This window comes from Motacilla alba, chromosome 9, assembly GCF_015832195.1.
Source record: "Motacilla alba alba isolate MOTALB_02 chromosome 9, Motacilla_alba_V1.0_pri, whole genome shotgun sequence".
NCBI lineage: Eukaryota > Metazoa > Chordata > Aves > Passeriformes > Motacillidae > Motacilla > Motacilla alba.
In genome coordinates, this window is record NC_052024.1 from 24,549,328 (window position 1) to 24,568,136 (window position 18,809).

Genomic DNA, 18,809 nt, shown 5'->3' on the forward strand with positions numbered 1-18,809 from the left:
TCTTGAATGATACTTTGGAATTGAAATTATCAAAATGACATTAGGAAACAAATGTACAAAAAGGCATGGAGAGACAAATGTACAAGATGGATCTCTGCCCGTGTCCCCAGCACAGCTCAGGTGTTCCTGCAGCCACGCTCAGAGGGAATCATTCACACCACTGGCACTAGAGATACCTGTATGCAGGCAGATTATAAAAGAAAGGCTTTATAAAATCATGGCTTAAGCCTGTTGCTTCTTCCAAGTGCAGCTAACCAGCTAGCTTGTAAGTTCCCACAAGAAAGAATCAAAGGAATAAGAAGCAGGTAGCACAACAACCTATTCTAGCAAGAGAAACAGGGTGCACCTGCAATGACAGAAGAACTGTCCCACAAAAATCCACAAATAAAAATGTAAACACCTAGGTGAAGAGAGAATCTTACCACGCACACACAAAAACACCTCTGAACCAATGAACTGGGCAAGGAAACTACCAGCCACTTAGAGATGAACACAAGGTCTGTGAAAACTACATAAAATGAGTGTGTGAATAGAGAATTGGCTTTGCCTATGTGAAGAAACAGAGTCCTGTGCTTTATTGCAACACCAGAGCTACTGCCCTGGCGGAGAGCACGGAGCAGAGAGCTGGGAAGGGGCAGATGAGCATGGAACAGAGACAGGGAAGGGGCAGATGAGCACGGAACAGAGACAGGGAAGGGGCAGGAGGTGAGCATGGAACAGAGAGCAGGGAAGGGGCAGGAGGTGAGCATGGAACAGAGAGCAGGGAAGGGGCAGGAGGTGAGCATGGAACAGAGAGCAGGGAAGGGGCAGGAGGTGAGCATGGAACAGAGAGCAGGGAAGGGGCAGATGAGCACGGAGCAGAGAGCTGGGAAGGGGCAGATGAGCACGGAACAGAGAGCAGGGAAGGGGCAGATGAGCATGGAACAGAGAGCAGGGAAGGAGCAGGAGGTGAACATGGAACAGAGAGCAGGGAAGGGGCAGGAGGTGAGCATGGAACAGAGAGCAGGGAAGGGGCAGATGAGCATGGAACAGAGGGAAGGGGCAGATGAGCATGGAGCAGAGAGCAGGGAAGGGGCAGATGAGCACGGAGCAGAGAGCAGGGAAGGGGCAGATGAGCATGGAACAGAGACAGGGAAGGGGCAGATGAGCACGGAACAGAGACAGGGAAGGGGCAGGAGGTGAGCATGGAACAGAGAGCAGGGAAGGGGCAGATGAGAACGGAGCAGAGAGCTGGGAAGGGGCAGATGAGAACGGAGCAGGGAAGGGGCAGATGAGCACGGAACAGAGAGCAGGGAAGGGGCAGGAGGTGAGCATGGAACAGAGAGCTGGGAAGGGGCAGATGAGCATGGAACAGAGAGCAGAGAAGGGGCAGATGAGCACGGAACAGAGACAGGGAAGGAGCAGGAGGTGAGCATGGAACAGAGAGCTGGGAAGGGGCAGATGAGCATGGAACAGAGAGCAGAGAAGGGGCAGATGAGCACGGAACAGAGACAGGGAAGGAGCAGGAGGTGAGCATGGAACAGAGAGCTGGGAAGGGGCAGATGAGCATGGAACAGAGAGCTGGGAAGGGGCAGGAGGTGAGCACGGAGCAGAGAGCAGGGAAGGAGCAGGTGAGCATGGAACAGAGGGAAGGGGCAGATGAGCATGGAGCAGAGAGCAGGGAAGGGGCAGATGAGCATGGAGCAGAGAGCAGGGAAGGGGCAGATGAGCACGGAGCAGAGACAGGGAAGGGGCAGGGAAGGGCAGGACGCACCGGAAGCCCTGCTCGCGGATGGCGAAGGCCGGTGTCTCCAGCGGGAAGATCTCGGACTGCACGAAGAGCTCGCGCACGCGGCGGTCGATGACCTTGCCGTACTGCGCGCCCGCGTCCAGGATCACCACGGCGCCCTCGTAGTGGTGCTGCCCATCCTTGAGCTCTGCCCCGGCGTTCTCGGGCTGCCAACAGCACAGAAGTCACAGAGTCACCCACACCCGCGTCAGAAATCCCAGCGAGCTGCTGACACCCACTCAGCAATCCCACAGAGCCACCCACACCAGCAATCCCACGGGATCACCAACACCCACATCAGAAATACCACGGGATCACCCACACCCACTCAGCAATCCCATGGGATCACCCACACCCACTCAGCAATCCCATGGGATCACCCACACCCACTCAGCAATCCCATGGGGTCACCCACACCCACTCAGCAATCCCATGGGGTCACCCACACCCACTCAGCAATCCCATGGGGTCACCCACACCCACATCAGAAATCCCATGGGGTCACCCACACCCACATCAGAAATCCCATGGGGTCACCAACACCCACAAGAGCAACCCTATGGAATCACCCACTCAGCAATCCCATGGAACCACTAACACCCACATCAGAAATCCTATGAAGCCACCCACATCCATGACACCAATCCCACGGGGTCACCCACACCAGCAATCCTGTAGGGCCACCCCCTCAGCAATCCCATGGAATCACCCACACCCACCCAGCAATCCCACAGAGTCACCCACACCAGCAATCCCATGGGGTCACCCATACCCATGTCCCACCAAGTCACCCACACCCACCCAGCAGTCCTGTAGGGTCACCCACACCCACCCAGCAATCCCACGGGGTCACCCACACCCACCCAGCAATCCCACGGGGTCACCCACACCCACCCAGCAATCCCATGGGGTCACCCACACCCACCCAGCAATCCCACGGGGTCACCGAGGCACGAGGCTGGAAAAGGCCTCTGTGAGCAGCCTGAGTCCCGCTGTCCACCCAACCCCACCACCCTGGTCACCACTGAACTGTGCCCTCAAGCGCTGCTTCCACACGTTTTAGGAACCCTCTCAGGGATGGTGACCCCACCACCACCCTGGGCAGCCCCCCGGATGCTTGACAAATGTTTCTGTCAGGAAATGTCTCTGATATCCAGCCTAAACCTTCTCTGGATTTACACTGACAGCCCACTGACTAAGCCAGATCTCTTTAACAACTAACATGTGCAATGCCTTGCTAATTAGCTATGCTAATTTATGACAAAAATGGTAAAGACTGGCCAAGAAACTTCAAAAGGCAAAAAAACAAAAAAAAAAAAACCTTGAAGATTATAAGGACCAGCTGAGGCACTGGCAAGATAAAGGTGCTGGACACTAGCACAGAACATCCACCCCAAAGAAAACACACAGACACGACATCCCCATCCTCCAAACAGGGCACAAATTAGGCAAGAAAAACACTAATGATCTAATGAAGGCACAGCTTTCCACAAGCAAGAGCTCTCATGCTCTGATCACCATCTGCAGCCTCTCCATCTTTTTCCATCTTCCAGTTCCACATGAACCCCAGCACAGCCCATGAGAACTGAGAGCATCGGCCTTTTTCTCAGGCAAAACAGCACAAAAACAAACAAAAAATGTTTTCCCCCGTCACGCTGGCTCATAGGCTGAACTTCACTTGACATTACCTCCTGGAGAGAATAAAAAGGGGAAATTGAGAACAAATGTCACTGCTAAATGACTGAAAAAACAAAACCCAACACATTTTGAGTGCAGCATTTGAGCAGACTGCACGTCAGGACAGAGCAGAGGTTCTCTCTGAGCCCCTCAGCCTGAACTGCTTGGCCAACTTCAGCCAAATCTGAAAGAGTGCTAAAATACACAAGGCTGAGTTTCTGCATTAAAAAAACTCGTGAGGAGAGGCAGCTATTCCATGGAAGGGTCCTTACTGGAGCATCTCCAGGGAAGAATCAACAGCCATGCTCCAACACCAAAATCTGCTGCCTAAAGAACTGAATTCTGTCAAGGTGTTCTTCCCTCACCTAAAGCTCACCCTGTCCTTGCCAGTGCAGCTCAGTGAGGGACAGACTGGGAAGGGTTTTCCACTGGCAAACGCTGCCTCCCAACATCTTGGAGCTCTGTTTCAAGTTCTACTGACGGCAGGTTGGAGTGGTGCTGCTGGTTTGGAGCAGGCAGCAGAACCTCCAGCCCAGGACTGGCCTGTGCTCCCATCACTGCTGCTCAGGTATGCCCACCTGGGGCAGGAACTCAGCCCAGGGCAGCCACAGGTGATTCTGGAGAGCATCATCCTGCTGGGACACAACCCAGTGCGTGTCCAGCGTGTCCCAGCAAACACACTGGGAACGTCCAAAGTTCACACCAGCTGCAAGAGGTTTTATCTTAATTAAAGGACATAAGTGGGGGGGGAAAAATAGTGCTAAATCCCTCAAAAGCCTAAATCCAGGTTAAAATCAGATATTTAAATTTTGCCCTTCAGCTGGCAGCCAAGTTGCCTGATGGAGAGCTCTTAATGACTTTTAGTCCTGGGTTACACAACAAAAAGTGCACACGCTGGAAGAGAGCAGACTTGACAGCAAAGCCCCCTCCACACCCCCAGTGAGCAGAGTCACCTGAGCTGTCCTCCCTTCCATGCAGGGGGGGAATCACCTTCAGAGTGATTCTGGGCCTTTCCACCTGGCAATTTCGAAATCAGCAGCTCTTGCCAGACAGACCAACATCCTTGTGCCCTCCTGAGCCCATCTTGGGGAAAACACTATTCCTGGCAGTGCTGTTTTTTCGTTTCAAGTCTTTAATTGTTTCAGAGCAGTAGGTTGTGTCATTTAGGGCCAGAGCTCTGCAGCTCCCTCATGAAAAAAGACTAAACAGAAGTTACTGTTGGTGTCAGCTCGGCTGGACTGACAGCCGAGCATCCACACCTGGAGCTAATAAATAAATAAATCTGGTTTTCAGTGCCCTACCTCGAGCTGCTTTGTACAGGCTGGTGTGGTTAATGGGGGCATGAGCAACAGTTGTGGGGGAGACAGGAGTGTGAAAACAGAAAGAGCCTGAAGCTACATCAGGAGTAGCTTGAGGAGCACTGTTAAAGAGGAAAAGCAGGTCTGTGTCCTGAACCTGCACCTCCCTCAGACCCCAGCAGAGGCAGGACAGCAATCCAGACTCCTCTGAACTCACCAGACAAGTAGAACTGTAAGGGGGTTCAGGACTAAGAGAGCCCAACATACACCACCATAACTCACAGGCAAGAAGAGGAGAGGAAAAAGGGCAGAAAAGCCATCACAGGATCTGGCTTTGCTTACTGAAAGGCACAGTTCCAAGGCTAGGGGCTTCAAACCCCAATTTACCAAGGGAAACGTCACTTGATGAAACGCAAAAAGGAACAGATGCTGTTCATGTGCAGCCAGCATGGCAGCTGAGCTCTGCACGCCACGGCCGTGCCAGCAGATTTAGAGGACACCAGACAGCCCAGCTCCTGCAGGGACAGACGGGGCTTATGGAGCCAGCACCTCCTCCTGCTGGGGGCTGAGCAGCCTCTAATGAAAGCCCCCTTTCCCCTGAGTACAGGTGGAACTAGCTCTCCTTGCCTTCTGGTCTATTCACACCGAAGTGTGGAGAAGGCGCTGCTTTTGAGACCTCCTGTGGGAGCTGCTCTGACACCTGTCCCAGGTGTTCCAGGCACTGGGGCAGAGGCACCACGCTGCTGTCCCCAGAGCGGGACTGAAAACAGGGCTGAAAACGTGTGAGCACCAAGAGAAGAGAGTCTCCACCCAGCTAACTCAATTCACAAGTCACCCTGAACACCAGGGACCCGAGACATGGCACCAAGGCGCCACGTGCCACCTGAGCCGTGTGGTCACCCCAGCTGTGATGCCACCACCTCAGCTCCACCACACTAACACTGGAGGGCAAAATCTGTTCTGTGTCAACAGCAAATAATTCTGAGCTCTCTAGTGAGCTGAGGAAGGAGAACTGGAACCAGGCTTGGGTTGCCAGCCAAGGACACCACAAATCCTGTTCCTCACATGCCTACCTAGTGCCTTAAACTGAGCGTGCAAGCTCCTAGCAGCCCACTTGTGCAGAATCAGGGGATTTTTCAGCATTTTACACACCCACGTGCTTGCAGGTTGGTCATTAATGCAATTTGTAAACCACATTTCCATGCAGACCAGTCCCATTCTGGAGTACCGGAAAGTAGAAGCAGCTCCTCCGTCCGAGCCCCCAGCCCTGAGCTTTCACCCACACTGCTAACTCAGGACAAGCCTAAAGCAGGAGCCTTGATCCTGCCCTTTCAAGCCAGCACAGGTTTTACAAGAGTTTAACTGTTTTCCTATGGTATTACAATTAAGCAGGTCTAAGAACGCTCACTCGTATTTCACAGCATAACAGGAAAGCAGCTCCCTCAAACTCAGGCCATCCCCAAAACCGAGACAAGAGCCCCCAAATCTTTCTCTCAGGGAAGCTTTAACAGACACGAGTCTCCTGCAGGGAGCCGGTGCCTGCAGGGTCTGCTCTCACTCGGGCACGATGAACCGGAGCTGCGCACCCATCGCCAGGGAGAACGGCCAGGAACCCGGGCTGCGACCACACCGGGGAAAACCGGGCCAGAAAACTCACACAGGACCAACCGAGCACTCCAAAAACAGGCACCGCTTCTTGCGACCCAGACAGCCGAGAAGGAGGGAGGGGAGGAGCAGCCCCGGCCAGGAGAGGAGGTTGCGAACACGGCCAAGGGAAAGCGTGTCAGGAAACTTCCACGGGCACCCAGCGGGCTCTGAGAAACCGAGCGCTCCCGCCCCGCCAGCCCCGCGTTTTCCCAGACTAGATAAAGACACCAGAACAAGGCTTTTATTCCCGAGGCAGCTGGGGTGGGAAGTTGCGTTCCCAGAAGGAGCCGAAGTTCCCGCGGCGCCCGGCTCGCTCCGTGCCCCGCCGTGCCCACACGGCCCCGGCGGCACAGGGCCGGTGCGGGGAGCCGGGCCAGCCCCGGGAGCCCTGCCCGTGCCGCTGGGTGAGCCGAGCCCCGGCTGCGGGCCGGGACAGCGCTGCAACAGCCCCGCTCGGGGCATTAATCAGTTAATTAATGCATTAGCGCTCTGCCAGCAGCCAGGGCTGCGGCTGCGGCGCGGGCGGTCGCCGCTCCCCTCCCGGGCCGCGGGGCCCCGCCATGTGCCCGGCCGGGCCGGGCCGAACCGAGCCGGGCCGGGCCGCGCCGCACCCCCGCGGCCGCAGCACTGACCTTGGTGTCCCCGTTGCACAGGGCCATGGGGGCGGCGGGCAGCGCGAAGAAAGGGCCGCGAGGAGCCGCGGCCGATGAGCTAATGCCGCCCGCGGGAGGAGGAGCCGCCCGGCGCGGCCGCTCCGGCGGAAGGGGAGGAGCGGCGGCGGGGTCAGGGGCGGGCCGGGGATGCGGGGACACGGCGGGGACACGGCCGGGCAGCCCCGGCACACACGGGGTTTGGGCTCCGGCGGGTCATTTCGCTCTGTTATCAGGGTAAAAACAGTCAGAGCTTTGCAGTGAGTGGGGTTTTGTGCGTGAGCATCCCGTGGTGCCGTGGGATCGCTGGGTGGTTGGGGTTGGGAGCTTAAAGCCCATCCAGTGCCACCCCTTGGCATGGGCAGGGACGCCTTCCATCGACCAGGTCCATCCTGGCCTTGGACACTGAACCTGCTGTGCCTGCTCGGTGAATTCCCCAGCGGACACCGGGCAACGTGACTGCACCCGTGGAACCCTCCGGGAGTGGCCCCGGGGCGGTTCTCATGCCTTTCCCTGAGCATCAGTGTAAATGGAAGGAATGAAGGAAGGGGTAAATGAAGGAATTCTGGTTAAGATGAAATCACACACCAGCGTCTGGTTCTGCTGTCAGATTCCAAACAGTTCTGATAGAAATGTACAGGTTTTGTTCCAAATCGGGGTTTCTGGTCTGTTGTTTTTTGGGATGTATCATTCTTTTACAGTCCTATTTACATTGGCATTCAAGCAGGGTTAACTCAGAGCACGTGGCACAGGATTGTGTCCAGACAGGTCTGCAATATCCCCTGTGAGGAGACTCCACACCCTCTCTGCTCTGTGTTCCAGGGCTCGCAGCAAAGATCCTCCTCCTGTCGAGGTGGAACTTCCTGGGCTCAGTCGCTGCCCGTGGCTCTGGTGCCATTGCTGGGCCCCCAGGGCAGAGCAGAGCTCTGACCCTCCCTGCACCCAGGGACAGCCAGGGGCAGCCAAGGCTGAGGCCCCTCTCGAGACTGAACAGCCCCAGCTCCCTCAGCCTTTCCTGGGCACGGAGACGCTCCAGTGATCCCGATCCCGGTTCCCGTTCCCGGTTCCGCTCCCGCTGCCCCTGGACCGTCAATCAGGCTCACGGGGGCGGTGCAATACATGACGTCACCCCCATTGCACCAATGCGGCGCGGCCACGCCTGGCCCGCGCGGGGCGGGGCGGGGCGGTTCCCTCAGCGCGGCGGCGCCGGGGCCGCTGCCGCTGCCGGGCCGTTCCCGCCCGCGCCGGGGCCGCTGCCGGGCCGCTCCCGGACATGGCGCCCGCCATCGCCGCCGAGGAGGGCGGCCGGCAGCGCCGCGCCGCCACCCGCCAGCACAGCCTGGACCTGACGGCCGACCCGCCCCACGACGGGCTGCCCGGCGACACCGAGGCGCTGCTGCCGGCGCCGGCGCGGGCGCGGGGGTACCGCGCGGAGCTGGGCAGCATCCTGCTGCTGCTGGTGCTGTACGTGCTGCAGGGCATCCCGCTGGGGCTGGCGGGCAGCGTGCCGCTCATCCTGCAGAGCAAGAACGCCAGCTACACCGACCAGGCCTTCTTCAGCTTCGTGTTCTGGCCCTTCAGCCTGAAGCTGCTGTGGGCGCCCTTGGTGGACGCCGTGTACCTGCGGGGCTTCGGCCGCCGCAAGTCGTGGCTGGTGCCCACGCAGTACGTGCTGGGGCTCTTCATGATCTACATGTCCACGCAGGTGGACGCGCTGCTGGGTGACGGCCGCGGCCGCGGCCCCGACGTGGCGGCGCTCACCGTCACCTTCTTCCTCTTCGAGTTCCTGGCGGCCACGCAGGACATCGCGGTGGACGGCTGGGCGCTCACCATGCTGTCCCGGGAGAACGTGGGCTACGCCTCCACCTGCAACTCCGTGGGGCAGACGGCCGGCTACTTCCTGGGGAACGTGCTGTTCCTGGCTCTCGAGTCCGCCTCCTTCTGCAACAAGTACCTGCGCTTCGAGCCGCAGCCGCGGGGCATCGTCACCCTCTCAGGTACGGCCGGCTGTGCTGGACACAGCCGCGGGGTGCGCTGCTTTGGAGGGAATGAAGGGATTCCCTGCGCGGGGCCACCTCCCGCTGCCCCAGGCTGCTGCCAGCCCCAGGGTCCAGCCTGGCCTTGGGCACTGCCAGCGATCCGCGGCTGCTCTGGGCACCCCGTGCCAGGGCCTGCCCACCCTCCTAGGGAAAGATTTTTTCCTGATAATAATGGTTATATCTTCCTCAGGATTGCTTCTTCCCTGTGCCTGGACCCCTCGGTGGTTTGACGCTGGGAGACAAACAGGTTTGGTTTGTCCCTTGCCCCGTGGGAAAGCACAGCCTGCTTGGAGGCTGGCAGAGCCCACTGCTAAATGCACTGGGCTTCAGATTTTTCTGGGCTAAAGTGGATGGAAAACCTGCCTTGTCATTATCTTGGCTGACCTAAGCACTTTGGAGGAACTCTTTTTTTTTTTCCTCCTAGTTTAATGGCCATGGACTAGATTACTCTTTAAAAGAAGCGAGCCAAAGTCTCCATGTGGGAAGAAGAAAGAGGGGAACAACAAAATAAAGATTCTTCCAATATGGTATTTTTCACAGAATAGAAGTGAAAGCGTTCAGGGTTGAGCATGTAGCCAGTTTCTGAAGGCCTTATTTTAGTAAGTTAAGGGGGATTTGCTTTTTCTCTTTAGTGAATTAAATGGAGTGTGGTAATCCAAGCATAGCTGGCTGTCGGTGGAGGGATGTTTCTGTTTGCTGGGGTTTGGGATTTTTCCCAGAAGGTTCCGTGTGGTGGGTGATGTTAGGGGTGTCAGGGGTGTCACCCTGGAGGTGTTTGAAGTGCAGCTGGTTTGGTTGCAGGGTTGAGTGAGGACAGGAAATGCTGGCGCCACTTCTGGCTGCACTCAGGGTGACCCCGGCAGTGAGGAGCAGGTCCCCATGGTCTCAGCCTCTGCTCCCCCTCACTCTGGTTGCCTTGCCCGTGCCATCTCACATCAGGTATGCCAGAACAGGCTGGAATTGAGTGAAGGGGAGCTTTGCTGCCTGTCCTGCCCCTTCCTCGGGGATGAATCAGGACAGCAGTGTCCACAGCTCTGTGCTTGCCTGGTCTCTGCAGCTCTCACCGCTGCTAACCAGCCCTCCCCTTTGCTCCTTGCTGCCAGCCTCGTGCCTGGCCTGTGCCGAGGAGCACAGAGTGGCCCTGCAAGTGTCCCAGCTGGTTCCTGGCTTTCCCTGGAGCTGTGCAGCTCCTGGGCTGGCGTGTCCATCCTCGCACTGCAGTGCACACTGACGTCTTTGCTGCTGATGCAACTGGCAGCCACTGCTCTTCAGACAGCTTGGCTGTACTTCCCTCACTGCCCAGCGTTGTGCTTGGTTGGGGTTTTTTCCTCTCAGGGCTGTTTGTATAAATGGGTTTTACTATTACAAAAGTGCTGTTTTTAAAAGATATTATCCCCAAACAGCACCAATGCCACCTCCTTAACCTGCCCCGGGTGTTGATGGGGGTGGAGGAAGAACAGCAAATAACTGACACTGTAGGTGCAGGATATGGTTTCACAGGTAGTAAAACTTTAAGAAATTTCTGTTTCTCAGTCGTGTGAGTGGCACAGTTTGGTGTTTCCCGGGAGCAGCTGAGAGCAGCAGGAGTAACCAGCTCACCAAGGAGCACGGGCTCACTGCTCCTGGCCCTGGCTGTAAGGGGCTCATGATGAGCAGGTTTGGGCAGGTAAAGCAGCAGAAAACTTCACTGCTGGAAAAGGTGAATGTTCTCTGCCAGCTCGGGTGTCTGAGCACGTTTGTTGTAGGCTGAGCCCAGTGCCAGGGAAAGAAGAAGTCAACTCTCCATGATCCAGAGGGGCAGCACCCCGAGGGAAAGGCTGGAGCTGGTCAGGGGAGGGTTAGTTTGGATCTCAGGGAAAGGCTCTTCCCCAGAGGGTGCTGGCACTGCCCAGGCTCCTCAGGGAATGGGCACGCCCCGAGGCTGCCAGAGCTCCAGGAGCATTGGGACAGTGCTGCCAGGGTTGTCTTGTGCCAGGCCAGGAGCTGGGATGAGCCTTGTGGGTCCGTCCTAACTGAAGGTATTCCGTGATGCTAAGTCAGCTTGGAGTTGTTGGGAAGCAGCAGCAGCAGCATTCATTGTTCTCATCAACTTCAGGAAATAATATGGACAAATGTAGACCCATCATCCAACTCACCAAACCAAAGGTGTGTTGGAATGTGCCAGGCTGAAGTGCCAGAGAAGGAAACGGGAAAAACCCTTCTGGGCTGATTGTCCTGGCACATCCAGGGGTTTATTTAGCACTTGCTGTTCAGGTGACTTTAGTTTCTTTAAGAGCAGGGGAAGCTCCCTGGCTGGGTTTGTGATTCCTGCCTGGTTTGCCCATTCCAGGGAAAGGGAAGGACAGGGAAAGAGTGAACACAGGACAAAGGTGCCCCTTAAAGGCCACCCCCACTTACCTGTGCCAGGGACTGTGGAGCACCCCTCCTCCTGGGAGGGGATCCTGGGTACCTGTACCACCTGGGTACCTTCTTCATGGCTGTTTTCCAGCCTAATCCAGCCCTGATCTAGTTCAAAAACTTGTTTTGCTCCATCTCAGTGGTTTGTTTTGTTACTAGCAGTGTAGCTGCAGAAATAAAATAGGGATGTGGGAAGCAGCAGTGGTGGGACCAGAAAGTTTGTCCTTGAAATCCCTTATGTAAACTCTTAATTTCAAAGTTATTCTGCTAGTAGCCTGTTAGTGAGGTTCCTTGTATTTGAAAGGAAGTGTACCTTATTTTTGTGTAAACTGCCTAAAGCCTCAAAACACCCAATTTTTTCTTGTCTGAACTACTGTATATAAATCTTTGGTGGGATTTTTCCTTTCCTTTCTTGCTCTGCTTTGTTGCTGATGCAGCCCCTGCAGTGCTGTGCTGCAGCTGACAGGGCTGGCCTGATCAGGAGCACTCATGTGATGATGCTCAGAGCTATTTCTATCCCCATCCTTGCACTGTGTGTCTCTCACTGCAGTGACAATGCTCAGGGTTATTCTTAGAGAGCTGCTCCTCTGCATCCTTTGTGGCCAGCAGCTGTGATTAGTGGGACTCTCAGAAAATGCATCTTTCCTTGAGAATGTCTGCTCAGGCTTTTTTTAAAAGAGAGAGCAATCTGACAGTGTTGCTTGTGGGGTCATGTTTATTTTAGGAAAGGGAAAAGTGCAGAAATGGTGTGAGGAGCCTTTTTTCTGTTCCCCTGGGAAAGGTGGGACACACCTGGAGCAGTGCTTGCAGGGCTCCTTCCTTGCTTCCCTGCAGGCGATGGTTTGATTGATCATTGACTGAACCTTTGTCTCTGCCCTTTCAGCAGCCCTCCCGGAGGCTGCTGGAGCTGCTCTAGACCAGGAGGACTAAAGGCTGCTTCTGTCCTACCCCCTGCACAGGCTGGGTTCTTTCCTGCCTCTGTCGCAGAGGCAGAGGACGGGATGATTTTGAGCTGGCTGATTTTGAGCTGGCCGTTCACTGAATCAGAAAGTACTCTCTTGGTGGTTTGTTACTGCCCCGGGATTTAGCAGATACTGATCTCTTAAAACAGAGCACTGGAGTGCTGCCAAGGATCCACTTCAGCCGGAGGAATCTGAGGACTCCTTACAACTCTGTAAAAACTCTCCCGGGCCATCTTCACCCTCCTGAATGCCTGTTTCCTGCAGCTGGGAGATGGATGTCAGATAGGGGTGTAGAGCTGAGGCCCAGAGTGGTTCCCTGGCTGCAGGGTAAGGGAGGAGCTGGGAAGGAGTTCTGCCTCTCGAGGTTCCTCCCTGGTTTCTAACTGTTCCGTGTGGTTTTCCTCCTTTATCAGCCCGTAGTGGTTGTGTGTGTAATCCTTCCACACGTTCATTTTTGCCTCTGTTCCTCCTCCGACATGCTCGCTGTGGTAATAACCCACCAAACAGCAGGGAGGTGACCTGGTTTGCTGCTGCTCCTCTGCCTCAGCTCCAGCAAACGCCTCCTTTCAGAGGAGGGCAGAGCTGTGTCACTCACTGTATGTAGCTCTGTGCTTGTGGTTTGCTTTTGCTGCTTGTTTTTATTCCGCTTTGATTATTAGGTTTATGTTCTACAGCTGTCAATCATGGCTGCTACAAAGAATATTTTATTTTATTTTATTTTCCCCTCCAGATTTCCTGTTTTTCTGGGGAGCTGTCTTCTTAGTTACCACTACATTGGTTGCCTTTTTGAAAAAGGAAAACGAGGAGCTAATACCAGCAAAGGAAGAAACAAAAGGCATCACTGACACATACAGGCTGCTATTCTCAATAATCAAGATGCCAGCAGTTCTTACTTTCTGTCTCTTGATCCTCACTTCAAAAGTAAGTAAATACATGTAAGAATTGTTAAGTGCTGGCATCAGAGTCTGGAAGGCTGCTGAGTCCCTGGGTGTAGCTTAGTTTTGCTGCTGGCTGTCACAAGAGTTGTGAATTTTCAGGTGAAATTCAAGCAGAAGGGGTTACCTCACTGTGCTGAGCAGGGCTGTGCAGCAGAAGAGCTTTGTGAGAGCTTTTGAGTTTGACACGAGCATTGAAGAGAAGTTTGGTGGCAATGTGGTATTAAAGTAAAGTACATTTTTAAACAGGCTGTGTAGCCTGCAGTTAAAAGGACAGAAAATGTTTGTTTCTAGCTCAGAATCTCCAATCTGTCCAAGCTGGGTTTCCATGGCTCCTGGTGGGACACTGAGGATGCCAACAGCAGGGAAGGCACTGGAATGAGTGGCAGTGCTACTTAATGTTCCTGGAATAGTGTTGGCTGTGATGACAGTAAGAGTGTGCGAGTGTAGAACAGTGGAACTAATCTGGAAATCAAATCAGGGGCAGAAGTGACTTCAGTGGCAGTGTGTTCTGTATCCCATTTCTCAATCTACGTGATAGGCAGTGAATTGAATTTCTAGCCAAACTCCCTGTTCTCCTCAGCTTATTTTGTCTCCCTGACATTGCAGATTGGGTTTTCAGCGGCAGATGCTGTAACAGGACTCAAACTGGTGGAGGAGGGAGTCCCCAAAGAGCACCTGGCTCTGCTGGCAGTTCCAATGGTTCCTTTGCAGATCATCTTGCCTCTGGTTATCAGCAAATACACAGCGGGCCCCCAGCCCCTGAACACCTTCTACAAAGCAATGCCTTACAGGTAAAGCCTCACTTTGGTGACACACAGTGATGTGTGTGCTCAGTTTGTGTGTTCAGATCACCTGTCGGGTTTTGTGGGTAACTCTCTGACTTCCAGGTCCAAAGAAGCGTGTCAGGATTGTCACAGTGAGTTGAACTGTCTGGTCCATGCAGTGTCACTGTGTGGGAGCAGAGCATGAGGTGTTTGGGATGTGCGTGTACAGCAGCGTTAGAGCAGTGCTCTCCTGCTCCTAACTAACAATGTCACTGCTTGTTAAATATTTGATACCTAATTCTGAGATAGAAATAGGTGTAACTGTTTGGGTCTAAACTATTTTAATTGTTCAGCCTTGCTTTGTGTTGAGGAAACACACGGGAATTACTTGGAATAACAAATCATCTTTCTCATCCCTCCAGGTTGCTGCTTGGCCTGGAATTCGCCTTCCTGGTGTGGTGGGCTCCTAAAGTAAAGCATGAAGGAGGATTTCCTGTCTACTACTACGCTGCGGTGGTGCTGAGCTATGCTCTACACCAGGTAACATTCCTTGTGTGGGGAGGGGAAATGCTGCTCCCTGTCTTGTCTGGGTCACACTGCAATCCCTGCAAGCCTGACCTGTGCTGTGTGACAGGACTGACTTCTAATACTCTTGCCAGTGTTATTCCTCCCTATTCCCTGTGCTCCACTGGACATCATCTGTGAGCTGCTTTGAGTTCTCCATGCCTGGTGTAGTTGCCCAGATTCCTTTTTCCCCAGACCCAGAAGCTCAAAAGCACGGAGGAGCTGGAGAAATCCCAGAACTGTGTCTGAGCTTGATAGGGATGCTGATGAATGCACTGGTTGTGCAAATAAATGAAGTTGTTTAGGAACAGGAAAAAAACTCAGTTGTTGGAGGAACATCATAATGGATCTGATCCAAAGACTTGGGAAACAAGCACCTGATACAGCGTGGTCTTTGGATCAGAACTGGAATGCAGGGCCTTGAGAGGGGATTTTTAAACGCAGAAGGGTTGTGCTTAGGTGCTGTTTGAGCTGGCTGATTGTATTTCAGTGTGATAACCCAGTCATGCCAGTGCATGTGAGGCTGGGTCTGTCGCAGCATGATTTGAGACAGGCAGCAAGGCCACTCCCCGAGTTAGCACAGGGACGGGCTGCAGGAGGAACTGCTGCTGCCGCTGGGATCATTTTCCAGTCCGTGCTGCTGAGTTCAGGGGACCTCTCAGCAGGGTTTTGGTGTGGGGGTTTCAGCTGCGTGTGTCTGTGTGTCCCCCAGATCACCCTGTACAGCATGTACGTGGCCATCATGGCCTTCAACGCCAAGGTCAGCGACCCGCTCATCGGGGGCACCTACATGACCCTGCTCAACACCGTCTCCAACCTGGGGGGCAACTGGCCCTCCACGGTGGCCCTGTGGCTGGTGGACCCCCTCACAGTGAAGGAGTGTGCCGGGGCCCAGGGCCACAGCTGTGCCACTGCAGCGGCCACAGAGGTGAGTCTGGGGGCTGGGGAGGGTCTCTGCTCTCACTGGTCTCTGCTCTCCTTGGTCTCTGCTCAACGTCTCAATTAAATGCCATCCTGCAGTGGTTTTTTTTGCCTTTGGGAACCTTCACAATGTATAGCTCGTGCTCACAAATTCCCACTGATGGAGCTCACTTTCCTGTCTGATAAAATCCAGTCTGTTAGCAGCTGTGCACTCTGAATAAGCACTCCTTACCCAGGGTTTGCAGCTGCGGAGTAGTGAGCCCTTTCTTGCCATGCTGAGCTGGAGTAGAAGCACCAGACTGGTGCCACATTCTGTGCAGTGTGAGGAGCCTGGAGGTGTGGGTTTGAGTTGTGCAGTCAGGGGCTCTGTGTCCCAGGGCCCTCCATTTCTGTGGTAGGTTTTTATTCCTCCTGTCCCCCTGGAGGCTTCTTATCTGCCTGCCTTGATACTTCTCCAAGATGCTGCTGTGCTCTCTGATTTTGGTGTCCACTTTCCCCATGAAATTAAGTGGGACTGGCTGCCTGCCCAGTTCTGGGAGCCCTGTGGAAGAGAACAAAGCACTTGCTGTACACAGATCAAACAACAGGACACAAAACTGCTGGGAAAGTAACATTTCAAATTCACCTCCTCACAGCAAATGAGACATTTGACATGGCTGAAGAGTGGAAGTGTTTGGTTTTTTGGGTTTTTTTTTGTGCCCATGACTGAGATTTATTTCACTCCTGAATGCCAGGATGCTCTGGGACAAGGAGGTTCTCTAAATGATCAAAGTGTTCTGGAGTCCAGCATGACTTGTCTGAGAGGGAGCTGCAGTTTTTGTTGGTGCAGAGGGGAAACTGCTTCTGCAGTGGATGCTTTCCCAGCCTCTCACTCATTAGCCTGTCACTAATTAGGTTCCTTGTGTCTCAGCCTCTACTGAGCTTGAGTCCTTCCTCCTTCACCTCACTCCTCTGATCTTTTCTCACATCCTCCTGGTTGGTGGCATTCCACCACCACCACTCCCTTCTTATTCCTAATCTGATCTTGGTATGTCTCAGAATAATGAAAATGCTGGCAGAGCCTCAGCTCAGAGTTGATTAATCCTGGGATTAGAGCAGTGTTGAAAGCCAAACAATAGCAGAAACAATCCTGGGCTGTACAATCACCCTGTGAATGCTGGGGGTTTGTCTTCCAGTTCAAAACCATCCTGGGTGTGTTTCTCCCAGACACAGAATCATGGAATGGTTTGGATTGGAAGGACCTAAAAGCCCATCCAGTGCCAGCCCTGCCATGGGCGGGGACACCTTCCACTATCCCAGCTTGCTCCCAGCCCTGTCCAACCTGGCCTTGGACATTTCCAGGTCTGGGGAGTCCACAACATGGATGGCTAGAGAAAAAAATCATCTTCTCTGTGAGGCTGGGAGCAGCGGCAGCGGTTGCACCTGCAGGCCAGCACAGGCAGTGGGGCTGTGTCTGTTTGCTGGAGTTTGGGCTGATGTGCTCCATTTCCCACATGTTTAGGGCAGGTTTGGTACTTTGTTACTTTTCATGCTGCTGATAAGCTCAAAAGCCTCTCTGACCAACTGCGTAGGAAACAGCAAAGAGTAAAGAACTCTATTTAGTCCTGCCCGGGAGCAGGGAGAGGCTGCAGCTCTGGAGTGTGTGTGCTCAGGGCATTGCCTGTGCTCTGTTTCAGCTGTGCACAGCAGCTGGGGGCTCCTGCGTGACCACCCTGGACGGGTACTACGTGGAGTCCATCGTCTGCGTCATCCTGGGCTTTGCCTGGTGGTTCTTCCTGGGACCAAAATTCAAGAAGCTGCAGGACGAAGGACAGTCTTCGTGGAAGTGCAAGAGGAGCAATTGATGCACTTAGGTGTTGGATGGACCAGCAAGGTGGTTTTAGTTTTATTACAAAGACACACCCCATAATCACACCCCGGAATCTCGGTGTTCCTGTGCCGCGCCAGGGAGATCTGCGTGGCCGAGGCAGGGCCGTGGTGGCACCACTGCCCTCCCACAGCAGGGCAGTTCAGAAAGGAGTGGCTAAAGCAGCACCTCTGTGCCCCGTGCTTCCCCCTGACTCCAGAGCTGCTGATTCCATAGGGCACCTCTGGGAAAGCTCCTCGTGCCGTGGCTGTACAGGCAGCAGCATTGCCAGCTGAGTGCCGGCTTTTATTTTCACACAGAAATGATCTGACAGGGCAGCTGACCCGGGGAAGGATGCCCAAGGCATTCTGACTTGGAGGTTAAGCATGGTACTGTGGAATTCCTTGGGGGAAGATCAGTGTGAGATGTCTGTGGGCTTTGCTTCTTCTCACTTTCTGAACTGTAACCACGCCTCAAAGGATGAAATGTTCCGGAGATTCTTTTAAATGTATTTTCTGGCTTTTATAAGCTTTAAAGATTTATAAGAAACTATTTTTATAAGCAAATTACATTTGTTTAATTTATTTCCGCTGTTTCAAGACAGTTTGATTTAGGTTCGAGGTAGTTTCTTGAAGGCAAAAAGCTGTAAGGTAGGACTGGAATAACGCACAATCCTGTGAGCCTTGAGTCCTGCAGCTGGACCTGGAGGTGCTTCCCAAGGGAGGGCACGTGGGCCTTTGGAAGGGGTGAGTTGATAGGGGAAAACCAATCCATGGGTTTTCCAAACTGTATTACTGAAATCTGAATGTTCATTCTCAAAAGCAGCGGGAGCACCGAGACTTCCCCCAGGCAGGGGTGAGAAGAGTGAGGTGGTGATGACAAAGTTGCCAAATTGCCAGGGAGCTGGTGCAGGACTCACACCCATCCAAGGGGCACAGTCCTGCGGCAGAGCTGCTGCAGAATTCGCTGCTGGTGCCATGTGGTGGAAACATTCCCGCTGGATTTCTCCCACTGAGCTCCCTCCTGAGTGCCTTAGGGACTCACAGGTGCTGGAGGGGCACTCGGACCCCGCTGGGTGTATGTGGAACGTTGGTATTAAAAAGGAAAACTATTAAACATCCCTTGCAAAGGGGCACGAGGTTCCCTGCCGTGTTTCTTGTCAATATTTGAGGGACTGGGCTGGGAGGGGGTTTGGGCTCTTCTGCTCCTGTGTGTTTTGGGGGAAAGTGACCCAGTAGTGCCTCTGGAGTGCTGGGGGGGTGGGCGGGTGCACAAAGGGTCTCCTTGGCATCAGGGGTGAGGAGGGGACTGGAAGAGGACACTGTGACCTCGTGCTTC

The 18,809-nt window shown here is 54.2% G+C and overlaps 2 protein-coding genes across 2 annotated transcripts in view; one reads left to right on the plus strand and one right to left on the minus strand.

The window, feature by feature from the left end:
- GMPS (guanine monophosphate synthase) overlaps positions 1 to 7,178 on the minus strand; it is a 28,588-nt gene extending 21,410 nt beyond the window's left edge. The window contains exons 1-2 of the mRNA XM_038145998.1: positions 7,023 to 7,178; positions 1,754 to 1,935 (exon numbers count right to left, since the gene is read on the minus strand). Coding sequence (XP_038001926.1) covers positions 1,754 to 1,935; positions 7,023 to 7,049 — 209 coding nt within the window. The 5' untranslated portion in view covers positions 7,050 to 7,178. The remainder of the gene's footprint in view (positions 1 to 1,753; positions 1,936 to 7,022) is intronic.
- Positions 7,179 to 8,257: 1,079 nt separating this feature from the next.
- On the plus strand, positions 8,258 to 18,604 carry SLC33A1 (solute carrier family 33 member 1). The gene is made up of 6 exons (XM_038145999.1): positions 8,258 to 9,037; positions 13,169 to 13,359; positions 13,983 to 14,167; positions 14,563 to 14,680; positions 15,417 to 15,632; positions 17,302 to 18,604. Exons 1-6 carry the CDS (start codon positions 8,314 to 8,316, stop codon positions 17,467 to 17,469), a joined length of 1,602 nt encoding a protein of 533 aa, XP_038001927.1. The 5' UTR covers positions 8,258 to 8,313; the 3' UTR covers positions 17,470 to 18,604.
- Positions 18,605 to 18,809: the final 205 nt, after the last annotated feature.